Source organism: Corvus moneduloides, chromosome 6, assembly GCF_009650955.1.
Source record: "Corvus moneduloides isolate bCorMon1 chromosome 6, bCorMon1.pri, whole genome shotgun sequence".
In the NCBI taxonomy this organism is placed as follows: Eukaryota; Metazoa; Chordata; class Aves; order Passeriformes; family Corvidae; genus Corvus; species Corvus moneduloides.
In genome coordinates, this window is record NC_045481.1 from 47,116,522 (window position 1) to 47,142,534 (window position 26,013).

Below are 26,013 nucleotides of genomic sequence, written 5' to 3' on the forward strand. Positions count from 1 at the left end.
AGAACAATTGGCTGTTGCCAATCCAGCTGTGACATATTCCATTAGCCTTGGCGAGAGTACAGCCCCCAATCCACAGCAATGCACGCAAAAAATGGCACAAAAAGAAAAAACGGGTTTAAGGAAGATCAAAACAAAGATGCCCACAGAAGGAGTACCAAATGATATTAAAAACATCACTCAAGGGTTTGGGGGTTATTTTCAAGTAACCTGGCTTACACTTTACAATTTGTATAGTTCACAATCTGGAAAAGTTTGGGGTTTAAATGGTGCACTCCCAACTGAACTTTTACAGGGATTACTGTCTGCAACAGCAACACCAAGTATACCTCTATGCACCGAACTTGTATCAAACTATCTGGGCCTTCAATTTTTTTATCCTGTAATTTTTTCTTTCTTTTTGAAGGGCTGTGTTTTAAAACACACTCCACTATATGAAGTGTTATAAAGTGAAGTATTTCTACCAAAACCTGCTTTCTTGGCACTCTAAGAATGGAGGTTAGCTTCTTAAAAGACAAAATTAGAGAGGCAGTAAGCCAACATTTTAGCACTGTCCTTCAGACGAAACTTTATGAACACTGTTTTTATTTTTCCAGTGAATAAGGGTTTAGAATTCAAAATTAAAGGTGTACTGGATGTTTGCATTTTACCTTCTCTCCTCTTCTTTGGGCAGGGAGTCAAAGGGAATATGAGTGAAACAGAAGAGGGAGTAAAACACATTAAGGCAAAAACATTCCAATATTCAAGGTCTCTCCCTTAATGTACTCCCTTGGCAGAAAGGAAAACCACAGTGATTTCAGCCGTGCACAGAAGGCTACAGCTTTGTAAGGTAAACCAGGTCAGCTGCTCACAGATATACTCTTTACCTTTATGGGCTTTTTATGTGGCCCTTTACTGGAAAGAAATTATCAGTTAATTTCTGGTTACAAATGTTCTGCGTAAGCATGGGAGTCCTGAATCCATTCATAGCAGGAAGGAAACAGTTTTATGAGCTAAAATTTATGAGCCCAAGTGACAAGAACAATGAAGAAGCAGGTTACGCCAGTTCTTATGGGTCAGGAACAACTCTTGAAGGCTGTCCAGTTTCCTACCCAGCAGCCCACTGCCTTTGCTCCTCAGTTAAGAGCAAGAACTGGAAGCTTAGAAAGGCTATGGAGCTTAAAATCCCTTCTTGGTAATTCAGTGTCTTTGTTTACTTGTATAGCATGCAAGAAAAGAGGAATAACAGCTTCCTCCAAACATCAGTCAAGCTGCCCTTCCTTTGAGACTAACGCCAAAGACGATGTTTGCATTTCCCCTCTTTCTTTAAAACAGCACAAGATTAGCACCTCTGGAAGTTCTTCTGCAATCCCATGTCCTGTTTTAACCCAGATCACTGTTAAGTCTTCAGCTGGAAATGCCACGTGACAGCACAACCAGAACACAAATCCTGGACGTACACATCCATGTTCAGGATTGGGAAAGAAAAGAACATCAGCATGGGAAAGGAAGCTGTGCAAGGTATTGGAAAGCAAGTCCAAATCCCAGTGCAGCATTCAGTACAATTGTTCACAGATGGCTGTGGACAGTGCTTTTCTCCAGGGCTGCGCAAGGGAAGGAGACGAAGCTTTTTAAGGCAGTCTCCATTCCGATCTCCTCTTGCCCCAGGTCTCTGACAGACCTCTCTGACCTCAGCTTCATTCCTCCCCTCTCCTGCCCTGTGTTAGCTCCAGGGCTTGGTTGCTGCACAGGTCTAAGGGGGCTGAGCAGCATAAAGCGTCTTTGGCAGCATTTCTGGCCCTGCTTCTTCATTTTTGTTCTGTTTTTAAAAGTTACTAATAGTTTATTTAAGAGGAGGAGGAAAGAAGAATGTACCCTACATGCCAGGGAAACTTTTTCTTTGGGATTCTCATAGTGGCTCCTTGCCTTAAAAGGGAATCTTTGCTTGGCCTCCGGATGCTCTGCTGTAAACAGTCGGTGCCAAGGCATGGCAGGCATGCTAAGGATGACAAGTGCCATAACATTATTTCATAATGCTGCTTCTCAACAGAAAGCCCAAAACATTCTGTAGGGCCAGACTGAGTTCCAGCTGGTGCTGCTGGCAAAGTAAGGAGAACATGGGGCACCTGCACCATGCCATGTCTGGTGCATCAGGCCTTTCTGTTCCTTTTTGTAGAACTCCCCACCCACCTACTGGTGAAGGGGCTGGAGCTCAAGTCTTACAAGGAACAGTTGACTGAGCTGGGATTGTCTGGCCAAGAGAAAAGGAACCTCAGGCTACCTTATCACTCTCTACAACTACCTGTAAGGAGGCTGTAGCAAGAAAAGGTCTCTTTTCTCAGGTAACAATGGATAGGACAAAAGGAAACGGCCTCAAGGTATAGACTGGTATTAGGAAAAAGGTATTAGGAAAAATTTCTTCACCAAAAGAGTTATCAGGCACTGGAGCAGGCTGCCCAGGGAACTGGTAGAGCCGCCATCCCTGGAAGGATTTATGATGTGTGCATGTGGTTTATTGGCAGACTCAGTGACCTCAAGGGTCTTTTCCAACCTAAACAGCTATGATTCTTCCTACCTCTCTGATCCATCACCTCCCAGCACAAGCTCAGTGTTTGCCCACAGTGGTGTGTCAGAGCATGCTGAGACTCCCAGGGGTTTGTCTGCTGGCGCCCAGGGTCCCCCATCTTGTCTCCAATGCAGCTCTGGGAAGAAGGGCTGCAGAGGCAAGGCCAGGCATGCCACAGCTCAGTTAATGCTACAAAAATGCACAGAGCGCATTCTTGTGGTAAAACATGCTGTGCTGGAGTTCCCTTTCTTCCCTGGGCCCACCTGCCAGAACTCCTCCTGCAGACTGAACAGAGGTGTCCAGCTTCTTGACTGCACAGTCCTTGCCCTCTCCAGGTTCCTCTCCAGATAACACACTTGGGACACCAGGGAAGCCATGTCCAATGGGATACAATCCTTATTTCTAGGAATTTCTAGGAGCCAGTGACATAATTTAGAAGAAACTATTCACTAGAAGAAACAAAATTACCCAAGCCATACCAGTTGCTCTTCATTTTGAAATGTTCTCTTTTACCTTGGTGCCAAAAAGCCCTCACATAAACCAACCAGGAGGTGCCAGCAGGAAGGCTCAGCAAGATTCTTTTCTTAAGTAACTTACTACAACCTAGGCTTCTGGCATTTTGTGGAATAGGAAATCAAAAGGACAACTCTTTCCTATTTTCAGCATCTCTACATGGAGCCAGATAAGGTCTGTGGTAACAGAGACTCAGTAGGTCACAGACTAAGTGTTGTAACAATTAATTTACCCAATGCTTAGAACAAACCACACACCAGAGCACTAAGTCAGAGATGCCCAAGTCCTGAGCCTGGGACTGACATGGAATGGGGGCTTTTGTTTGGTTTTGTTGGTTTTTTTTAAGTCTCCTGTTGGCAAACTGTCTGAAATGAAGCCAAAACTGAGCAAAAAGAGGACAAATCTCAAATCCCTGCTTGAGAAGGTGTTTCATAGTACACTCTCCTGTGCTTGCAATTCCTCCTCCCCTCGAAGATCCTGGTGTGGGGACAGAAGAGGCCACCCTATGCTATACTGTTTAGGACATCTCTGCCCAGCCATTCAGCAGCTGAAAACACAGGCTGGAGCTCTGATCTGGGCTTTGTCTTGTTAAGACACCGCTCATTTCAGTCCCCAGGCAAACACTCCAAACCCACCAGGCCCATACACAATACCAAGATAAGGATGCTCCTGTATCCTTGCCTCCCTTAGAGGAAAAATGCCATTAGTATTCAAGCAACACAAATGCTTCCTCATCATCCTTCACTGCTAAATACACTCCCATACTGCAGCTACACAGTAGGCCCAGGATTCATTTCACCAGATATCTGCACATGTAAATGTTTACATCTCGGCTAGTTCTCCAAGGGCCTCTGGAAACCAGCAGAGATAACAGTTCTTTCTCTAAAACAAAAAAACATTGCACTCCAAGGCAAGAGATCTACAGCACACCTTACGCTTCTTTAAATAACACACACAGAGGAAGGAGAAAATTGGCTCTCAGCTGAGAGCAGACAATGGCAGAGACAGCAAGCCTGGTTGTTTGTTACATGTGCTGCAGTAGAAAGGTCACCCACGGAGCCTTGAGAACAAGTGATCTGCACCAAGATTTGAAAGCAAGTTTTGAGGTGGCTTTTAACACCTTTTTCACTCTGGGGAAGACAAATATAGATCTGTCAGGTTTGTTATTATATTCAGAGCAGCATTTTTTCAGCAGACAGTTTGAAATTCGGGAGGCCAGAAATACTGCTTGCTGAGAACAAGGAAGAACAATGTAATTGACAAAAAAAAAGTTTTATCTCTTTTTTAAGATTTTTAAACTCTGCAAATTGAAAGAAAAATTTAATGTACTGTAGTAAAAGCACAAAAAATTTCAATTAACATATCTATTCCCCATGTCTTTTCTGACATGTCTATTAGTTTAATCAGTAATTTATTATCCTCTAATCTCCTATTGGAACACAGAGTTATTTTGACTTTTACGTCATTATTAAATTCAGGTTTTGGCAGCAACTGCTCCTCCTGGCTACTCTGATGCAGCCGTGTTATCTCTAGATGAGCACATCCAGTACCCTGTGGTGCACCTTTGCGGGGAGGGAGTTCACCACCAGAGCACATAAATCACTGAAGGCACTGTTATGTCCCAACCCTGATGAAGTTTGTAGAGCTGGAAGACTGCAAAGATACCTTTTTATTTCTAAACCAAGCAAATTTGATTTGGAAACCTCATAGCCTTGTAAATGTGGGATTTCACAACATAGCTTGCACAGAGTTGCTTTTCAGGATGGAACTGTGCTTTAATTGCTGGGAATTATTTCACCATGGCAACCTGGCCTCAGCAATCAGACTTCTCTCTATATAACCCAAGATATACAAATGCAGACAGCTCGCTCTTTTCAGAGAGTACCAGGGTGCAGACAAGTTTCTCTTTGTAAAAAAATGGATTAGTTTCCTCACTGCCTTCTTGCCTTGCAAGCTCTCTTTGTATGACAACAACCAAAAATGATCTGACAATACAGGCTAGTTTTAAGTACCACTGTAGCCTAAAGAAAACCTGCAACAGCAAAACCATGTTAGATATGCAAGTCAAGCTCACCCACATACTGCGTTTTGGAAGATGGGTGCATATAGTGTCTCGTGTACTTATAATCTGAAATTACAACTGTTTAGGCACAAAAAGTGTCCTGCATCAGAAGGATAAGTTAGGTATTCCTCTTGGGAAGAGACTGAAAATAAGTTCATCACCTGCCTTCCTGCTACAGTTCCACCTTGGAAAACAACACCTATATGTAATCACCCATTAAGAAGGATTTCATGTGATTTTTATGTGAAGCTGAAGCCTTCACATAAACTTTGTCTGCTTTCCATCAGAAAAAATGTGGTTTAATGGGATAGAAATGTGCTAGGGCACACAACTGAGAGTGCATACGGAAACACAGGTAAGAACAGAGCTACTTCAAACATCTCAGCTTTCTTTGCAGGAGCTTCAGTACACAATACATACACAGATACATAGCATAGGGGAAAGAAAATTTAACTTGTTTTCACTATTCATAAGCAATTTTGCAGGCCTGCACCTGTCACCTCACTTTCAAAGCATGTGTACTAGCACACACATGTGCATCTTGTGGCATTGAGACACACAGCTGGGGGGAATTCCATCACCTACCAGACATTAGTTATTGAGCAGGCTGGGCAAAGAAATACCAATGTGAGGAAAGCAACCCCACCCGAAATTTTCATCCTCTGGATCAAGCTCCACAAACTTATCTCTTACACTTTAAATTAACCACAGCATTTTAATTAGGAAGATATCTAGAAAATATCATACGTCAAGGTCAGTTCTCAATGGCAGAGATCAAAAATTATTTCCCCCCCCTTTTGTTAATATTTTGGCTTTAATTTAAACCACAGTCAGTTCAGGGAAGTCCCATCTCCCCTGGTATGCCTTAGACCAGATCCTGTGAGGGCCTTTCAGTTTTAGTGTGAACTATCTTGTTAAAAATTGAAGTCCATAGTTAGAAGGCATAAATTGTGTGTCTCCTCACAGGGTAAGAAAGTCAGTGGTAAAAGGAATCAAAGCATTATCTTAATTACATAACTTTCATTAACAAATGATACGTACAAAACTTTCACTAGTGTAACCATGCAGTTAATTTTTAAAGATTTTTGACAGAATGATGCAATGCTGTTCAGTTTTGTCAACCACAGCACACAGCTGTTTCAGAATTTCTTAGAAAACAGCACATTGAAGCTTTTCTATACAACAGAGGAAGGGAAAAAAAATCTATTTAAAATACAAACTCTATGGATTCATAGGCCAAAGTAAAGAACATATGAATGACTGATCAAAAAAATAGTAGGACGGGTAATGGTTTAATTACTGGTACAGTTAGAGCACTGCTAATTAGCTAGTGAGACAGCAGTGATTCCCAACCCTAATTTATTACTTTTCCAGATATACCACAGGAGACTGAAAAGCAAGTAGAAACACCTTTACAGATATACTGATCCACTAGCAACCAGGAAAAACCCCATAGATATACTCAAACTTGTAATGTTACCTCCAAGGGCCTGCTAAAATACAAATTCAGTCTTTTAATTAAAGGCTGAAAGCACAACCAAGGAACTGGTTAAGGAAAACCAGTAATTTTCAGAACCAAATACTAAAATTAGATGAACAGTTGTGTGCTGAAGTTGTTTCACTCCCTTGGCTGCACGTGCAAATGACAAAAGGATCTTTAACTGTTCATGTGGACTTGCAACTGATCAGTTCATGGACGCTGAGACCAACACTTGAGACATTGCTCGAAACACAATGTGAGGCCACATTTCCACCCCAGCTTTTGCAAACCGGAGTCACACCTCAAAGCAAGGCATGGTTATGTGTGGATTTAAAAATGTACTGGTTTGAATGACATACCTAGACATGAAAAAACCTTTCTATGCTGCAAAACAACAGAAAAACTACTATTTCAGTTGAGACAGAATAGAATTTCCCCTCTGTCCCGCACAGAATGTGGTCTCAAGACCACCAGCTTTATCTTTTCCCTGCATAGGTTTGCTCTGAAGAAATACATCAGTCACATCAAACTGGGGACTCTGTAAAAGAAGGAATCAGCAAAGCCTCTTTATCACAATTTCCCTTTTCCCTGTTGTGCTAAATGCATCCTGCTGACAGTCAGCACTTTCTCTGTAAGGCTTTGGTGTTCTGAGCCTGGGATGTGTGGACACATTGGACTGAAGAGCAGATCTGGGTGTCTGGAGTGTGAGTGGAGCCACCAAGGTACACCTCATGTCATCTCACCTCTGTGTGAAGTTACATAAACCACCAATGAAGAAACCCAAGCCTTCTTTCCTTCAGTAACTCCATGTGCTTTGGATGGTGTGCCAGGACTACTTTTTCCAGATAGCAAGCTAAGAATTTTAATATTTTCACTATCTGCCCTTCTGAGGACAGCTGCACTCACTGCTGATTTTTCCTTTTTTAAAAATAAAAGGAATCACACAGACATCCACAATGTTCCTTTCACCTGGGGAGCATCTGCTGCTACCAGTTCCTGCTGTCTGAGCAAAATCATTTCTAAACTTATTTCTGTATCAGACAGAAAAGAACTTGCAAAATTAAGAGAGCAGCATTTTCTGACAAGCTCAAGCAACCTGGCTTCAGTGCTAATGGGCTCCATTCACTCAAAAGAAGTGGGGTTTTTCTTCAGAAAGCTGGAAGAAAGGGTTAATCCATACATCCAATCCCCTCCCCTTTCCAGAGACTAGGTGCTGGCAGCTCTTAAAAGAAATGCAACATCTCTTCTCTGACAGCAATTCGCTGAAGTTTAAGATTCTGTTGAATCACACAGCACCAGGGATTAAGAAAAAGAATTAAAAAATCCCCCTCAACAAAAGAATACTTTAACAAACTCAATTTTGGTGCAGTCACAGAGAGATGTATGATAGAGGAACAGATAGATTTTGTCTTAGCCATCTTAGAGACAGGACAACTGATAGGAGATCGGATTCCTAACACCACACCTCTTCAAAAAAAACCAAAAATGGCAAGAGAAAAGCTCTTCTACAGAGGATTTATTTTTCTCCTAAAAACCTACCTGGTAAAGGTCTTGGAGTGCACAGACATTTGAGATCCCAGAGAACAGCAGACAGAAATTGTGTGAAATAGATAATTTTCCCATAGAGAGCAGCACCAGAAACATGGGCTATTGCAACATAGGAAACAAAGAGACAAACCAGGAACTGTAGTCATCTCCCAGAAGGATGCATGTTGCACACTCATACTTTGCTCATATATAAACTGAAATAATCTTCCAGACTGAAACAAGAAGCTAAAATCTGGAACAAATCCTATAATGAAACAGATGCATACCAAGAAAACAAGATAAAAGAAGGGTGAATAATTTCACAAGTCTGAGATTACAGTCAAACCTATTCTTTGTAAAGTGTCCAGGAGGCATCTTCAGTAAAAAAAGCAGCATATTTTTGCCTCTAAACAAGAGGAAAATGCTATTAAACCTTGGCCAGGAGCCCTTTCTGTACGAGCTCTGGAGACACCTTAGAGGGTTGTTTCAACACAGAGAAGAATTTTAGCAGTGCCCTCCCTCTGGCTATCGCTTCCCAGAATGTGGAACACGCAAGCAAAATACAACTTAATGCTGTAAATACCTCTGAAGAAAGACACCAAGTTCTTCATTAAGTTAATGCACTGTACATGGTTCACCAATGTTCACAAATGCCCCAGGGTCATGACACTCCTGCAGTGAACACAAGTGAGCAGGCAGACGACTATCCCAAAGAAAGAGAGGAGTGCCTGGTGTGCTGGACCCACCAGTGAGACACAGAATCTTTCCAGAGCACTGCTCCAAGTTCTGAGCTCCAACAAGAGCCCCAGTCATGACATGGCCTTGCCGGAGGTTTCTGACAGCTTGCAGTGGGGCCGAACATCAAGCAGAGCACTACAAATTTTCTATCTACAGCCAGAAGAGACTTTGCTACCTGTGTATGCTGGGAACACCCAGCACATGCAGGGAGAGCCGCCTCTCCAGCGGGCACATCCCAGCCAGATGAGTCCACCAGGCTGGCAATGCCACCCAGGCGTGCTTCCTGCAAGCCTCTGTCCCGACGACAGGACACTCACATCAAAGAGCAATCTCCACAAGCACATCTGTGCTCCCATACACACAGAAGAGCCACCGGAGTCCCTCCTGCCTGGTCACCCCTTACCAAAGCACAGGATGTTACTGCCCCATAGTGTCACCAGTTCTGAGCAGCTGAGAGTCCCAAAAGGCCATCATTGAATGAGGAATCAGCTCCTGTTACAGAAATATTCAGCAGGACACAGCATGACAACTACTGATGTCAGTTTCCCTGAACCATAAACATTTTGAACTATTTCTGTACAATGGAAAGTTGTGGGACGGAGAAAGAAAAAGAACAGGATAAAAATAGCCAACGTGGCTCTGAAGAGCATTTTGCCTATAAGCCCCTTTCCCTGCATACTGTCCTCCCTCCCTTCTCTTCTGCCTGTCCCAGGCCTTTGCATTAATCAGATTAGCCAGTGTTAAACAAGGCTCTTCTAATTACTTTCTAATACTGTGAACTGGACTAAATTACTGAAAAATGTTTCTGCCTAAATTAGAATAAAATAGGATTGACTTTTTAAATATTTGCTTTAGTCCTGCTGATACATGCAAGCATCACAGACAACAGCTGTCTTCAGCCATGGGAATCCAGGGAGCAGAGGAGAAGCTCCTCTGCTCCTACCCATCTATGTCCCGGTTCGTGAACACAAGACAACCTTGGCTGATCACCTAAGAAACAGAATGCAGTGTCAAAATTAACCTGGTTTCTTCCTCATCTTGCTATGAATTGAGAAATAGAGAAGGAATTTAATTAAAAATTTTTTTTTAAGTGCTGGCTATAAAAATACATAGCAGCATCCAGAATGCCAACTCAAACTTGCTAATTTATCCAATGAAACAATCATTATCACACTATCACTGAAGACAACTTACTACACTTTTGAAAAGCACTTACTCAAAAAAAGAGTGGGGTTGGTTGTTTTATTTTTAGTTGGTATCCAAATCAAATCCCTGTAAAATGCTGTAAAAAGGGAGGCTCTTAAGAGAAAGGGAAGGTTTAACTTATCTATTCCCACACTCATCCGGTAATGTGCGTACATGTAAACCATCCTGTAATTTATCAAAAGACACTACACAATGACATCACAACTCTGTAGCCTGCATCATTTCTCTTTCTCTGTATTCCTGATTAATAGTCAACTATCCCAGAAGGACCCAGTTTCACTGGAGACTTAAAAGGAAACACACTGACTAGGAAGCTGTACAAGGAACAGCCTATGAAAATCAGCAGCACAGCACCCAAAGTGTCACAGCACTACAAACACACTCAAGCAGCTGAATCAGGACTCAGGTACTGGCACAGGCAGTGAACATTTTGTCCTGAAATCAGCAGCATGTGGCTCCGAAAAACACTTATGGCTGGCTCTGTTATCCGCTGGGACTAAAGACAGGAGAGATCGCAGGAACCAGAGTCTTCCTTCCACTTGTGCTGCTTGAGGCCAGTAAAATGCAGACTTTTGCAAGGAAGCCAATAGGAATCCATGGTGCCACAAGAAACTTGGACAACTAATGAAATAATGCTAAAAAATAGAATAATATTCCAAGTTTTCACATGATACTCTGCCCTTTCTCCTTCCACCTCTCTCCAGAACCACCAACTCACAGAAATTAAAAAAACAAAAACCAGAAAAACTGCATCTATTTTAAAATAGGTTTTTCTTCCTCTCTAATTATGGGCTAAATAATAGCACAATTCATTACAGAAAAGGGGAAAAAATGACATTAACGTATTTCAAAAACATATGAAGCAAAAAGAAATTAAACAGCCCTAATTAAACACCGTGTTAAGGAACTTTTCAGCTATGCTATGACTAATTTAAAGAGGAGATGACACTTTTCTATTGGTGTTTCAATTTTTTTTAATCATTACAAGTATGCAGCCTTCGTCCCATCCCTGAAGTGTTAAACACAGTTTATTAACCAATATGATGAAAGATACAAGCATCTCCAGAGTTCTTCATAGCTGAATCACTAATAATTTAGAAGAGCAATAAACCTAACTGTAGCTTTCATAAAACATTAATTAGAGAGACTGAGAACACATCTGTTGCTTTTGTTACATTTTCCCCCCTTTTGGGTTCAGCTGTCTTTCCCCCATGCTCTTTTAAACTCTTCTCAGGTTCCCAGGACTGCTCTTCTCATGAAGTCTTTCTGCTTCCTCACACCTCCCTCGTTTCCTCCATGTATTGATTCCTCCTCTGGCAGCTGTTACTATCAACACATGACACACGAACACACACACACACTATCCCACCACCCTGCCAGCACCCAGCAGGCAGGAGGACCTGGACCCACTAACTAATGAAAACAGCTTGCATGTTAAAAGCTTCAACTGTGTTAGTTGTACCTACACACACTCAACGTAAATAACACAACAAATCTTCTGTGAAGAAGATCAAACTGATTAAGTATTGTACAAGAACAACTGAGCTTTATAATTCACAAGCAGGAGAGAGACAGAGTGGAGGCAGTTTAGAGTGAACACAGGCATTCTATCCCTTGTCCATTGTGAATTTCTGCAATTCCTTGGCAGGCTGTGGAAGGCTGGGAGGAAACTGTGATCATGACGGTTCCCAGTTAGTCCTGAGAAAAGGGCTTAAAATGCAGTGGCCTCCTCATAACACCAGGCTGTGCATAAGCAAGATATCCTTTGACCTCATCACCAAGCCACTGGCAACGGCCTGATCAACAGAAGACAAATTACTCCATGCAGTGTTTAGCATTGTATAGACTGCAGGAAACTCATACAGAAGTTTCAGGTGGCCAAGCTTAGAAGTGGTATTTAATACCTTTATTCTGAAAGAGAAGGCAAGATGTTTGGGATACATCTCATTTAACTTGTTATAGACTACAACTTATGTATTACCATGTGAGGTGGCCACTCTATTAGGGTGGCATTGCACCTCTGCATTCAAACACAGGACATTTAAGGTCCCTGTTCTTTTCTACCAACAATAATCTCAGCTCTGGATGCTTCTGTTCAGAGAAATCCCATCACAGCTGTCACCAAGCCACCATTTTTGGCCTAAACGAGGTCCCATGTGGTTCCTTCTTTCACCATCGCTGACTGGGCTCACACTTTCTTAAGCATAATATCCCATTTCTGCAGTAAGGAAACTTTGATTTAATGTAGTATTTACCTGGCTCCTCACCCGTGCCTGTGCTCTCACACTGCCTGAGCTCTTTGCAGACTAGGCTGAGTTTATGTTTTACAGAACAAAGCAAGATGATGTAACACACATAAGGTCAGATAAGGCATCCGAAGCAGATTCAAGATGAGAAATAAGAGAACCAGTCTGGCATCTAAAGAAAGTTTTTGTGACTTCACATTTCTCTCTAACCATGAGCAAAAGGAGATAACCCAAAACAAAAAGACACATTAAAAAAACACTCAACTACAAAATAGTAAACACCCCCACTTAATAACAGCTCAGCAAAATCAAGTTATGCTATTAATTCACAAGTCCAAAACATTTCATGTGTGACAACAATATTTTCCTGCTTTCATGATAGTATTATAGTACGCGTAGAAAATAAATCTTAAGATGAAAAGCAAATAAAATTATACAGAATTTCTGCACGTACTCCAGTAGGAGAAAGGCTGAGGTTAATGTTACATTTTTTAAAAAGCATGCACTGAACTAATCAAAAATATGCATTTCACTGCTAAGTCACAAGAACTTACCTATACTTTAAAATAAACTGCCATAGATGCTTAACAAAAGGTCTGGCAATTCTTCTCTACAGAGGCACCCATCTATTTACATCTGGGAGCGCTGCCAACAGAACAGCTACCAAAAACTTCAAAAGGTTCACATCATGAATAGCAAGCCGCTGGCCAAAGGATTTTATGATATGACCAGCTGTGTAACACCATATTGAATTATAGACACTCTGCCCCCCAAAAATGCACAGAAAGGACACTAAACCCATTAAAAAGCTGAAACTTCAATTCTTTAAACTAATGTTTTCCACAGGAAAGTATTTTTAACGGGGGGAAAAAATCCCCAAAACTGTAATACCGGACTTCTTTAAGAACAAATCTAAGCAGCTGTGCCCATCAAGGCTGCTTCAAGACCAGTGAACTCCTCTAGCTGAAATCCCAGCCAGAGCTCAGCCGCTGTGATCAGAACATTCTGCTTGAATAAATGGCTCCCCTAAACTCGCTTGGGGAGAGACATGAGTCAACAGAGGAAGAGAAGGATAATGTTTCTGTTGACAAACATTTAACAACTGGCAACAGACAGTAGGAAACGGGGACGAACGAAAGCTTGCCAAATAAAGTTATGCTGGAGGAACAAGGCTCCTTTTTGGAGCAACAGTGCAACTCTGCAGAGATCCCAGAAAAATATCTGAACACAACTAAAATAAAAAAGCTACAGTTGTTGAAGAACGAGGCTGCTAATCCTAATATTTGTGGTGACGTTTTTCCCTGCCAACCAGAACGGGTCAGAACTCCTCCGAATCAAATTACTGCACATCCTTTGCCAAAGAGTCTGGTTTTGGTCTCAGTAGTCATCCACGTCTCAGTGTTCACACAAGCCCTTCTGAGCTACATGAGCAATTTTTTCCCCTCATCTTACAACATTTCTGTAGAAAGCTTGCCAAAGCATATGTAGCATCTTGGTCAGATTCCTTATTCAGGCAAGCCAGGACCTTCGCTGTCTGCTTACGTCCTGGAAATTCAGTTCTCATGAAAGCGCTAACAAAACTTGACTGCCGTATTAAGTGAGAACAAATATTCCTCTCCAAGCGCTTATTGCTGTTCCAACTTCCAGCCTCCCCGACCGCTACACAAGACCCAGAGGGAGCCAAAAGCAGCGTCCCTCCGTCCTCCGGAGAAGAGCGGGGCTGAGGAGCGCCCGTCGCCCCGGCCGGAGTTTCCACTCGAGCTCCAGCTCCCTCCTCTCCCGGGCTGCCCCGTGGGCAGCCGCCCGCCCGCCCGCCCGGCGCCACGGCCACCGCCGGACCCGTCCTTACCGCAGCACTTTGCCCACCGCCTGCAGGACCATCTTGCAGCTTAGTCCGGGCTTGGGACTCTGGGCGAGCACGGGCCGTTCACCGGGGAGGCTGCAGTGATCCCCCACCATGGTACGGCGGTGCGGAGAGGAGCAGCGACCGTGGCTCGCTCGGCCCGGGCTCCCCGCCGCTGTCCCGGCCGCCCGCCCCCGCCGGCCCGGCCCCGCCAATGGCGCTGGGGGCGGGAGGTGCCGCGGCTCCTCCGCCCGCCCCGCCCCGCCCCGCCCGGCCCCGGCCCGGCGCGGCCCCGAACCGGCCCGAGCAGGGCCCTGCGCCGCCCCCCGCACGGGCAGCGCGGCGCGGCCGCGTTACACAACGGCCGGGTAGTGCCGGCACGGGAGAGCCCGGCTGCCCAGCACCAATACAACCCTCTGCCTCTTCTTTTGGAGCCGGAAAATAAGCGAGGCAAAGTAGGACGGTGCCTGACGAGCAGGTTGCTGTCTGCACTACAGGCCCCGTCCGTAATGGGGCCAGGCTGGACTCCCGGTGAGAAACGGGAATAATGATGCCTTTTGTGAGCAAAGCTCGGCACTGCTCTCGGTACTCTGTGACGTGCAAGGGCATGGGCTACCCAAGAGCACAGCTACAGACGGTCTTACATAGCGCATGGCAGCCCAGCAATGACATCAAGACCTTTATCAGAGACATTTAAACAGAGGAAGGGTGAAGAAGAAGAAAGCTATAAACAACATAAGATGACTTGCCATTGTGACCAGAGTTAAGAGCAAGCACGTGGGTAATGGTCCTCAGAGGATGAGGGATTAAGCAGTGTCCCAAACACAAGGCCCATTGTGACACACCTTCAGTTCTGCCTGGATAAACCACTTGGCTAAGAGTTTTCCTAACAGACCTTAGAAAGACACTGTATGTCCAGCTCCTTAGCCATGCTGCGTAAACAGTCCACACCCCTTTTGGACAGGCAGCTGTGGCCACAGGTTGCTGATGTAGCGTTTAGAGCCAGATCACAACAAAAAATGTGACAGGTGTGACATAATGTGACCTAGAACAGAAAGCCTTGAGGATATCACTTATTCTGACACACTGAAGCCTGGCCCATCACATTTCAGAGAAAACACTGGGTTTGCCATTTTATGTACACCTGCAACAGTGGCTGCAACTGGAAGGGGCAATTCCCCGTTCAGGGTATACAGCCAGGCACTCCATTTACTGAACAGACATCTTCCTCTGTACACAGAAGACCAAGAGGCTTGCTGAATTCATCTTAGCACAATAGTGACATTGCTGCTGCCACCAACCCGACATCACTTGGTCAAAGCAGGCAGCAATGTGGCTGCTGTTTGCACAAACCCAAGAAACTGCAGCCCCATGATGCAACCTGAAGGAAAAATGTGCTGCTGCTCAGTCCCAAAGCATCTACCCAGGCAGGGGTGTTTGTCAGCTATGCACCTTTAGTCGCATGTCCAAGTTAGGCCTCCCCACCCTTGTGAAGCAGGAGGTATTTTGATTCCCACTGTACAAGCAATCCACTTAAGATGGAGTTTTAATGACTTCACTGATAGCACACGGGAAGCCTGCAGCTCAGTTTTCCACACTGAATCCTGGTGCTTCATACAGGAGATAATCCAACCCGTGAAAAATCTGATGCTCTCCCAACCTTTTCCCCAAGTAAGAGCAATTTGTGACAGTAACATTACAATGCAAGAGTCCTGGCAAATGGAGGAAGGGCACCTGCCAAAAGGCCAGCTGCCTTCGCTTTGTCCACCAGTGAAATCTGCACAGAGAGAATTTTGTTAAAGAACCACCTTAAAAACAACAAGCCTGTGATATAAAGCAGCTTAAGTTTTAATAAAGTCTGTCTGTCCAAAGTAAATTAAAGAAAAATCCAGGGGTAAAACCAAAATAAATACAGCTCTGTGGTATTACATTTGTGTTAGGAAAGCTGGCCTCTCTGTGACTCTAACTGCAAAACAGTCGCTCTTCAGAGATGGAGGTTCAGTGATCTCCCACAGGCTGGGAACTGATCCTCTTCTGGTAAAACTGAAAGATCGATTGAAACACAACCTTAAAACCTGGTCACTTTTTAACTTTGATGCAAATAAATGGCCAATTTCTCTCTTCTGCTAGCTTCCACATCAACCCAGCATTTTTCTTTCCCTTTCCTCAACCATATGTCTCCGTTGCACCCTTTCCAGCCTTTTCTCCACCTATCAGTTTTCCTCTATTCAAGCAATATCCTTTGCTTGGATCAACTACGTGCTACAGTTTACCTGTAATACAGATTTTATGCAAGTTGTAGGAAATCCCAGCATCTCTAAATAAATTTTAAATGCTTCAAAATAATAACAATCAAGTCATTATAGGAAGCACAACTTAAGCATGCACACTTTATTTATACGGCACCAACATAAATCATTTAAACCCCATGTGCAGTACAGATTCTTACAACTTTGACAAGATTTAGAGCACACATGCAGACACAAATGGGTTTATTTGAGAGCTGCTTCATCCATAAAGAAGAGTACTCCATCTACAAGAAGTGTTTATTTGAACACAGCTGCTGGTCTGATCTCCACTTATGCATATTCTGAAGGATGCATATCTACACTTCCTTAAGGGTGTGTCTGCAGCCATCTGAAATCCTGCCTATTTACATTCATCAGAAGCCTCTTTTTCACTTGTTTCCTCAACATCCTCTGAATGTAACAACTGTTGGATCCAACCTTAGCCCAAGTGTGCTTCAGCACTGGTGAACTGCTTCTAGCATGTGCCTTACCCACCAGACAGGCAGAGCTGTGTATTGAAACTATCACTAAATGTCAACAGAAATACCTGTGAATGGATCTACAAACAGCTTCACCACTTCTATTGGACCTACAGACACATCAGCAAAACAGTGACATCACCAGAGGCACAGAGGAAGGGTACAGCAGTGCTCTGGGAAGAGGGGAGCCCCATTTCTCCTCACACATGACTACATGTCACAGCACACTGATGGAAAGCTTTCTACACTGATCCCAACTACCAAGCCAAGGAATAATATTTATAAATTTTATGAATAATGTGCTTTGTATTTATAATGTTGTTATAAGCAGCAGTTAACCATTATATACTTACTTACCCCTTTTACAGTTCCATAAAAGGTACATGTAAAGCAGCCACTATGGGGATGTATACTGGTACTTGGAGGTTGGCAAAGAAAGTGAGTTGTATTCAACCCAGACAAACAAACAATGTCATGGGGAAAAAAAAAAAGAAATCATAACCATTATTTTGATTAAGGTACAATTCAGCATTTATATGCATAGAAATGAAGCCTTGTAACATCAGACTATAAAGTCCTGTTTTAAATTAAGCTTAAGTTTATTGTGTGTCCCTGCCTGACATATAACATGTCAATTTTGCAAGCTCATTAGCCCTTTTGTTTGACTTTAGTGTGCCCTGATACCACCTAGCCAAGTAACCTTTCCAGTTACTTCACAGGGCACCCCCAGGTCTCTGGAACAACTGAAAACAGCAATGAGAACATTGCATCCTTTAGCTTGGCCCTAAGATGTATTTCGACTGAGATTACATTTACTCTCCATTTTGTCATCCTCACACAGCAGCAGATGGCACAAGCAGCTCTGCTCGGTATCAGCACTAAAGGCATGGATTTGGGACAGAAGACAGCCTGAAGACAAGTTGTCTCAGTTTCAGAAAGCAGTTTGGAGTGGTCAGAGTGAAGGGGGAAACAGATTTTAAAGGTATGCATTCAGCTCCACTCTTGAGATAATAGCAGGAGAAATAAGTCTTCCTGGCCACACAGGGTGTTGTGATACAAGCCTTATCAAAGTGGCCACACACACTGCAGAAAGTTTCTGCATAAAAGACTAAGCTTAAAAGCAGCACATTTGTAAGTGACAAGGTGCCTACATTTGCTGCTTTACTGAAAACTCTGAAAATAATGACAAGTCAGTGTCTATCCTGCAATCATCTTTGGCTTCATCAGTACTATGGATACTATGAGGTCTTTTTTTTGACAGGCAGAGAGCAAAAAAACGACACACGATATTCTTACCTCATCCATAAGATGAGAAACAATCAATCATTTGCAGCATGAAGAGCAAATTAGCTCAAAATATCAGTAAAGCTTCATCAGGAACTCAAGAAAAATTACTAAGGCTTTTTGGAAAGGATGCACAAAATAAGAACCAAGGGTTTATCAAATAACACTTTAAAAAAAGAACAAAGGAAAAGGAAAGAGTGCTGCTGTATGTACCAAACAGAGAAATCGTGATCTCAAAGGTACTGTTTTTTCTGACAAGTGTGTAGGTGCATCTATTGTTCCAAAATCCCAAATGTCAAGTTCAGCCAGGTTCACCAAGTGTGTACGGATGAGAGATGAAGAACATGAATGTGTTGAAGAAAGCAGCAATAGCAGCAGCTCAACAGGAGATACTCAATTCTACCAGCAGTGAACTAACACCTGAGCACTCCTAATAAAGGATGGGATGGTCACACTTAGACTTTACATGAAGAGGTGATCTGAAATAGAGAAGAGTTCATTTTTGTCACCTGCATTTCAGCCAGTCCTCCTGAGTCAGCCCACCTAAAATGACACAGACCCTCAGACACACACTGAAAGGACACTTATTTCCTGTGCAGCTGTTCAGGCAAGTTTGTGGCAAGTGGATTCTGAGTCAAAGAATTGCCATGGAGTTGGAGAGAAAACATCAGATTCAGACCTTAGTTTGTAGAAAACTTAGCCTGAAAACTTACCACTACATATAAAAATAATTTCTCTTATTACAAGTTATTATCCTGAATCCTAGGCAAGTTCTAATGTTATTTCATTCTGCTTAAAGCCTTCCTGCTTTTGACTGCAGAAGTTCTTTGCTTTCCGTACTAAGGTGTTGTCCATCATCCTACAGCACCCTGTTTCAGTGAGGATGAAGCAGTCCCTGTACAGTACCTTTCTCACATAGTCCATTCCAGTAGAGTAAAACACCACCACGGCACAGCCTCAGGAGGCAGAGGGTTTTCCTCTTTCCAGTTTGCAAAACAATATACTTGGCACTACGATATACAGGAACAATAAACTGGAAAGTATTTGCAAATAAAGAGCACAAATCCATCACCCTCTCAAACTGTCTTTCATAGAAACAAAGTGTGACTTAGCAAAAGCCTAGTAATCGCTCCAGGTGACACTGGAGCTGGAGTGACATGCAACATCTATCTCAGCGAGGGTGAAATCCCTTTTTTTCTTTCAGTGGGGAGAAGGGTGAGAAGAAAACACGAACAACTGAAGGTGTGCCAGTGAAGTTAATAGAGTTGTCATTTTGAGTGCCCAGAAATGTCTTTCAACACATGCATCTCATCAAGTAAATCAAAGGAAGAAGCTTTAGTAGGCAGAGTACCTGCTGATGGGCTGCACGGGTGTTTACAGCACACTGTAAGGATTGAGATGCTGAATTTGTAACATTGCAGCTGCTGTTAGTTCCTTCCCAGAGATAATACAAGTGACAATTTCATCTCACATTTTACCATTCTTTTTTTTCTTGCCCTAATTATAAAGCTTAGCTAGGCTGCACTCCAGGGAAGCATTAATGCAATATGCATTTGATACAGAAAAGCTAAAATGAAAGACTCCTGTTCTTTTCTTTTCCTCCCCCAAATACACTGGACCTCAAGCTTCATATAAAGAGGGAAAACTTCTAAAACTTGGCTAAGAAGCTCTCCCCAGGGATTGTTTAACATATTCAGACCTACTTGCTACATATATACAGAACTCTCCCTGTAAGTTTTACAACACAACTACTGTTTCCACAGACTTGGGTAAATATGGCATGGAAAATAAAATCCTAATTGCAAATTGGCACAAAACTCTAGACTAAGGAGTCAAAGGTGCAATCAGCACAGGAAAGGAGGGAATCTGTGTCAGCACTGTTACTGGTCAGGACTATCTATGCTTGGATGGGAAAGGCACAGAAGGAAAAAGGGGAGACGCTGGGAGTGAACTTGCAGAGTTTTCCCAGACAGATGGAGAGACACTAAGGAAATAAAAGTTTCCCTCCTTTTTGGTGTTAAGAATGGCTTCATTTCAATATAGCAAATGATTTTATCTGGTAATGTCACATTTGGATGACAGCATAAGGAAAAAAACAATTAGTGAAATAAGCATGAAATTTATTCTATGAGATTTTTCCCCAGGCATGCATTACAAAATACAACACACAGCACTTACATTATGTAATGAGAAACTATTTGTTGTAATTCCTGGCATTTACAGAATAACTCCTTAGCTGCTACTTCTGAAGAGCAGGACCACAAAATCCAGAAGTCACAAAATTAACTTGGTTCACACCCAGACCAGTGCACATTTGCATTCCACACACAACTCAACACAGAGATGCTTCATCCAAGCTAATTTAATTTCTTAATACCGCTCAGGCCCAGCACAGGTCAGAGCAACAGGAGGCCAGCACAGATTTAGCCATGTAAACAATGTCATAAAGTTCCTAACCTACAACCTGAAATAGTTCATATTTATTATCCTGGTGAAGACCTTTCCAGCAGGCGTTCAGCAAATGCGTAAGTACAAGCAGTATTTGCACTGGGGCAGCTCAGCCCAGAGGAGGGGCCACTTCCAGCTCAGCAGTAAAACCTGTTTGGTCAGCGTGCGTGCCAAGGTGTGCCCTGGAGATGGACACTGGGCTTCACACACAGACACCAAGGCTTTGTCACAGCTCAAGTTACACTGCTGCGTTTCAGAACAGTTGTGGAAGTAAAAGTGTGAAGATCTTGCCTTGGAGGAATCCTCAAACCTCACATACAGCTAAGTATTCCAAAGCATTTGAAAAAATTAACAATTCTTATTCAGCATGTTAAATGAGAGATTTGCAAATTTACTGGGAAAAATCCCTGAAGTTTTATAGGACAGTTTTTGACACTTGGCTATAGTAAAAATGTTGCACAGAAGAACTCATAACACCCTCACAGCAGAGTCTTGGCTGTGCCTGCCAGCCTTGGCCTGCGAGAGAGCTCTGCTGCATGTGGGACATAAATACTTACGTAGGTATGGCCACACAAGACTGCACAGCATGAGTAGCCTGCTTGGTGTTTTCCTAAAACTTCTTACAAATATACAGCCAGTTTCCATGCTCTCATTTTCTGATAAAGACAACGGCTTCAGAGCCATTCACTTACCCATTTGATTTGAATACTTCGATGGTATAAAACTTCCAGGATTTTACAAAACCCAACATGATCATATGATCTTGAGACCAGCCCTCTCCTACAAATTCTGGACAGATTTGGACAAAGAGTGGCAGGATAATACACTATAAGGTTAAGGCTACCATACTTTTTTTTTCAGGCTCTGCACTAATATATTCTGGAAGCGCACTGGCCTAGTTTAATGAGCAACTGGTAGAATAAAAAAAGCTTGTGTACACGGGATTGTTGATACACAGGGTTGTATCATGTTCCTTGTTTCTAACTAAGATTTCTTCAAAAGCAAGCTAAACCACTGAGGGAAATCATGGCAGTAGTAAAAAAAAAACTAAAAAAACACCCAAAAGAGGAAAATTTATGGAAAACATCACTTCTTTATACAAAGATAATACAAACCAGAAGTACTTGAATTCTCTCAAACCATCACAAGTTTCCTTTTGAGGCTCAGAATATTTGAGAGCTGTTTTTTTAAAAAAAACCTCCTGGAAGCCTACAAACGTCATGAAAGGGACTACTTATAACAGAATTGCCTTCCAAATTACAGCTAGATTATCACTTTACACAACACAAGTATTCTTATTACTGTGACATGCTTGCACTGCTGCGAACTCTGATTAAGAGGCAAATCACAGATTACATCTTGAGGGAGAAACACTATAAAATAAAGGAAATTAACCCAACTCTCATCTGATCAAGGAAAAAGTTAGAATGTACAGTGGAAGAGCCCTGAATTTAAGCCAATCATGGAGAAAGACATGGGTTTAAAAATAACACCATTAAGCACACGTCTGTCATTGAGCAACACTGCTGTATAGGAGGCTTTTCTGATGCTGTCTTGCTTAAAATCTCCATTTTGCCTAGAATTTGTTCTATGGCTGCATTTACACCTTTTCCCCCATAGTCCATTACAACACTTGAATGGATGTTTATTTACTACGAAACAACAGCACTGGCTGACAGAAGAGCTTTGCTGTTCTGGTTAGACAACATTGCCATTTGTCATGTTTTAGTAATGCAGTAAGAAAATTAGCCTTGTCTGCTCTCAGACAAAAGAAAAGTCACACTTAAGGTACGGGATGGAAATTGAGGAAAGGATACTACTGTGTCTACCAAGACTATTCTGCGTGAACTTTGCGAAAGAAATCTGTTCCCCCATTCCACAGCCAAAACCAAAGAAATTACTATAATCTACATTTTGCATTTCTTGCTTTTGCATACTTTTCCTAAACTACTTGCTTTCAGGACTTTGTCAATATCAGTACATACTGAGAGTACAGGATCAATGGGTAATACTGTCAAACTACCATAATTCCTACTTAGCTACTGAGAAATACCATTACTGTGAACAACATGGCAAAGACATCTTTTTCAAATGCCTGATGAAAATTGCTTCATGACTGGGAAAAAGCACTGAAGCTGCAGTGTTACTGCAAGGATGCACAGGCAGGTGAGGGCCATATATATATATATATATTTATTTATTTATATATATGTACCAAAACTTTACCTAAATTCAGTGATAACACAGTACCTGAAGTATTTTCACATTTTTCTAGGCTTCTCACTGGGGAGGTGAAAGTGAATGCCAGATGTTGTATTCACCCTGCATCTTGAGCTACTTCTACACTTTGAAGGAACATTATTGTGCATCAAGGAAATGTGCTCCAACACACAGCAAGTGAACCTTTCCCTTTCAACGTTCTGCTCTAAAAATTGTTTGAAACTGGGGAAAATACACTGTGTTCTACTATGCAAATATCAACTTCCTTGTATAATTATAGTGCATTTTGCTAGAATTGCATCATGACTAGAATACTACCAAGAGGGCAAACATTGAACCACTATTCTTAGTTTGTTAGAAAATTTTTCCCACATTACATAAACATGTACACACCCAGACTTGGGCAGCACCATCAATCTTTTCATTGCTTTCACTTTAGTAAAGGAACAGCTATTTTTCATTTCAGTAGCTTTATTTTTATTAATGTTATGAAACAGGTATTAAATTTTCTCCTTCAGCTTTCTTCTGTTACTCTTCCCTTGTCTTTACCACAGTTTCTGTACTGGCATACTGATTTTAAAAAAATCCTTAAAACTTCAGTAAAAGAACTTACGTCTAAATGTGTGTATTGAACAGAAAAAGCGTCAAGGAGATTCTCCTGATGTTTTCTTAAAATGAATGTGTGCACAGCTGAGAAAAGCATAAATAGGATGTATTAATAGGATCACACACATTAATCAGAAGCAGCAAAACTAAAACATAGCAGATTATTGAAAATATCATCAAAACTTTGCAAGCTCTTCGATACGTTGACCAGAAGTATGAACCATGCCAAATTCCTCTGACAGATGCAGCCCTATATAATTTTAATTCTAGACATATCTCTGACAAAGAGTCAGCCAGTTCAGGGCAACCACACCTGAGCAAGTTACGTTAAAAGAAGACACATAACAGCTAAGAATTAAGCAGCTCAAAAGCTAACATTGGTATACTGAGTCCATATGCAAACATCTGATTGATTATACCTCAGAATTCAGTTTTCATTTCTTGGCCTGAAGGGTGCTAAAACACAGAATACATTCTGCTCCCAAATACTCCCCTACAGGCTTAGTGTTAAAACAAAAAGGGAATAGTATTCTGACTCTACAAGGTAAAAGAAATTCTTAATTTTGTTCCCGATACATGTTCCATTTTTATACAAAGAACAAATGGTCTACTAAATGCAAAATTTGAAAATAATTCTTTTATCATAAAACAATGTACTTGTTGCTTTTAGCGATACAACATTCAAAACATTGCTACTGCTGTTTCTAAATGTAATAAAGTACTTCATTCTACAAATCAGGCTTTGCTTTGTTTGCATATACAAGGTGTTCATGCATATTTGGAACCTAACCACAGTTATGCTGCTTGTATGGTGATTCTTGTATAAAGTGTCTTGTTTTTTGTCTTTCCCTATGAACAAATTCATAAAGAAAATGATAAAAGCCCACCTAGCTGAAGTCAATGCTCATATCCTTCACAATGTGGGTGCATATCAAAACATACAACAGGCAGATTAATACCACTGAGAAGTCACGTCCTTCTATCAATCCAGGCAGGGACAGACACCCACTGCCTTGTAACCCCAGGCCTCTCTACAGCCCATCAGATCCTTTTTGTGTGCTTGATGGAAGAGGGAAGGTCTAGGGCAGGGAAGGTCTAGTGTTAACAAAAGATGTTTACTTCCCACACCGAGAAAAGGGACGAGTAACTACGCTTCACTGTCCAAGGATTCAGAGAGTCCCTTGGAAAACAAGCCTCCTCAGATAAACCTTTACCTTTTAAACAGCCAATTGGAGAAGGAATGATGTAGCACGGGTCCACCTGCTAGGAACAAGAAGGTAATATACAACTCCTCTGATCTTTCACCTCACATGGCTATTGCTTTGTCTTCACCAGTAATGGTTTGTTGGGGGACAAAGTTTTAAAGACAAGACAAAATGTGCAAGACTTAGCTTAAAATTCACACAGAGACAAGATCTGTCAGGTAGGTATAATCGGCATTGCATGCCCCTTCTTGGGGTTGAGTTGATGTGTTTTAACCTTGTGGATAAAATAAAAAGTTGTGTCCCCACTATGGTTTTAACAGCTTACGTATTCTAATTATTTCACAATGAAAACACATGCTTTTTTTGACCAAAGAAGGTATTTTGCCTACACAAACACAGCAAGTTAGCAAAGAGCTGCCACTGCAGACACAGCACTTCTGAGGAAACCTGTGCTTTGCGCACGTATTTTAAAGTCACCCCTCACCCATGCCTCTGAGCTGTCCAAGTAAAACAAGCTATACTGGTAAAATAAACACATTTTGCCAATAAGTACACTTGACTTTGTTCCAGTGCAGGTGTACTCTCAAAAACCTTCTTCATACCCCAACCAACAACGCCAGAAGACATTTGGAGCAGTGACAAGACTGACATGGGTAACGCCCAACTTTTCCACCCAGTAATTCACACGTTTCCTCCAGTGGCATGCCAGGCTTGTACACCACAGAACCTACCCAGTGCTTCCCTGAAAAGCCTGATTTACTGGGATTGCACAAATCAAAGGCACTGCACGTGCAGGGGATGATGCAGCCACCTACCTGCTGCTCAGGAGCCCACACAAGACAGCAGCCAAAGCAGGGCGGCTGCCCCTGTCCAGAGGTTCTTTGGAACCTCTTCTTGGGAAGCAGGGGCAATTAGGTCCAGGCCACAGAATGAGCTCCCAGACCAAGGATGCTCGGGTACACTTTACTCCAGCACACCACAGCAACCAGAGCGGTTCTGGGGTCAGAACCAGCCTTCAGTTCTTGTCTGCCTCCCATCTAGTTACCCCTGTAGTGAACCCAAAGCTTCTATAGCCTAAAGCACACCTCCCAAAAAGGCATCTGGCTTCCACTTGTGTATCTGACACAGAAGAAAAATCAGTTATTTTTACAGTAATTTGTTTCAATGGCTGATCACATCCACTGTTAAGCCACACATCCTTTGAGTATTTGAAACCTAGTTTTAACGTCCATATTTCCAATTATGATTGCCATCCTTTCTCTGTTACAGCTTTCTTCCCCCTCTCTTTAAACTTCATTAGTTAGATATTATATTCACCTCTTGACC

General features: G+C 42.3%; 1 protein-coding gene across 5 annotated transcripts in view; it reads right to left on the reverse strand.

Annotated features, from left to right (window-relative positions):
- Positions 1 to 26,013, reverse strand: part of MOB2 (MOB kinase activator 2) — a 110,113-nt gene that overhangs the window by 15,740 nt on the left and 68,360 nt on the right. The window contains exon 1 of one of the 5 annotated variants that reach the window (XM_032112083.1): positions 14,164 to 14,344. The exons of the other annotated variants lie outside the window; for them this stretch is intronic. Coding sequence (XP_031967974.1) covers positions 14,164 to 14,273 — 110 coding nt within the window. The 5' untranslated portion in view covers positions 14,274 to 14,344. Of the gene's footprint in view, positions 1 to 14,163; positions 14,345 to 26,013 lie in introns of those variants that run through there. 5 annotated transcript variants of the gene reach the window in all.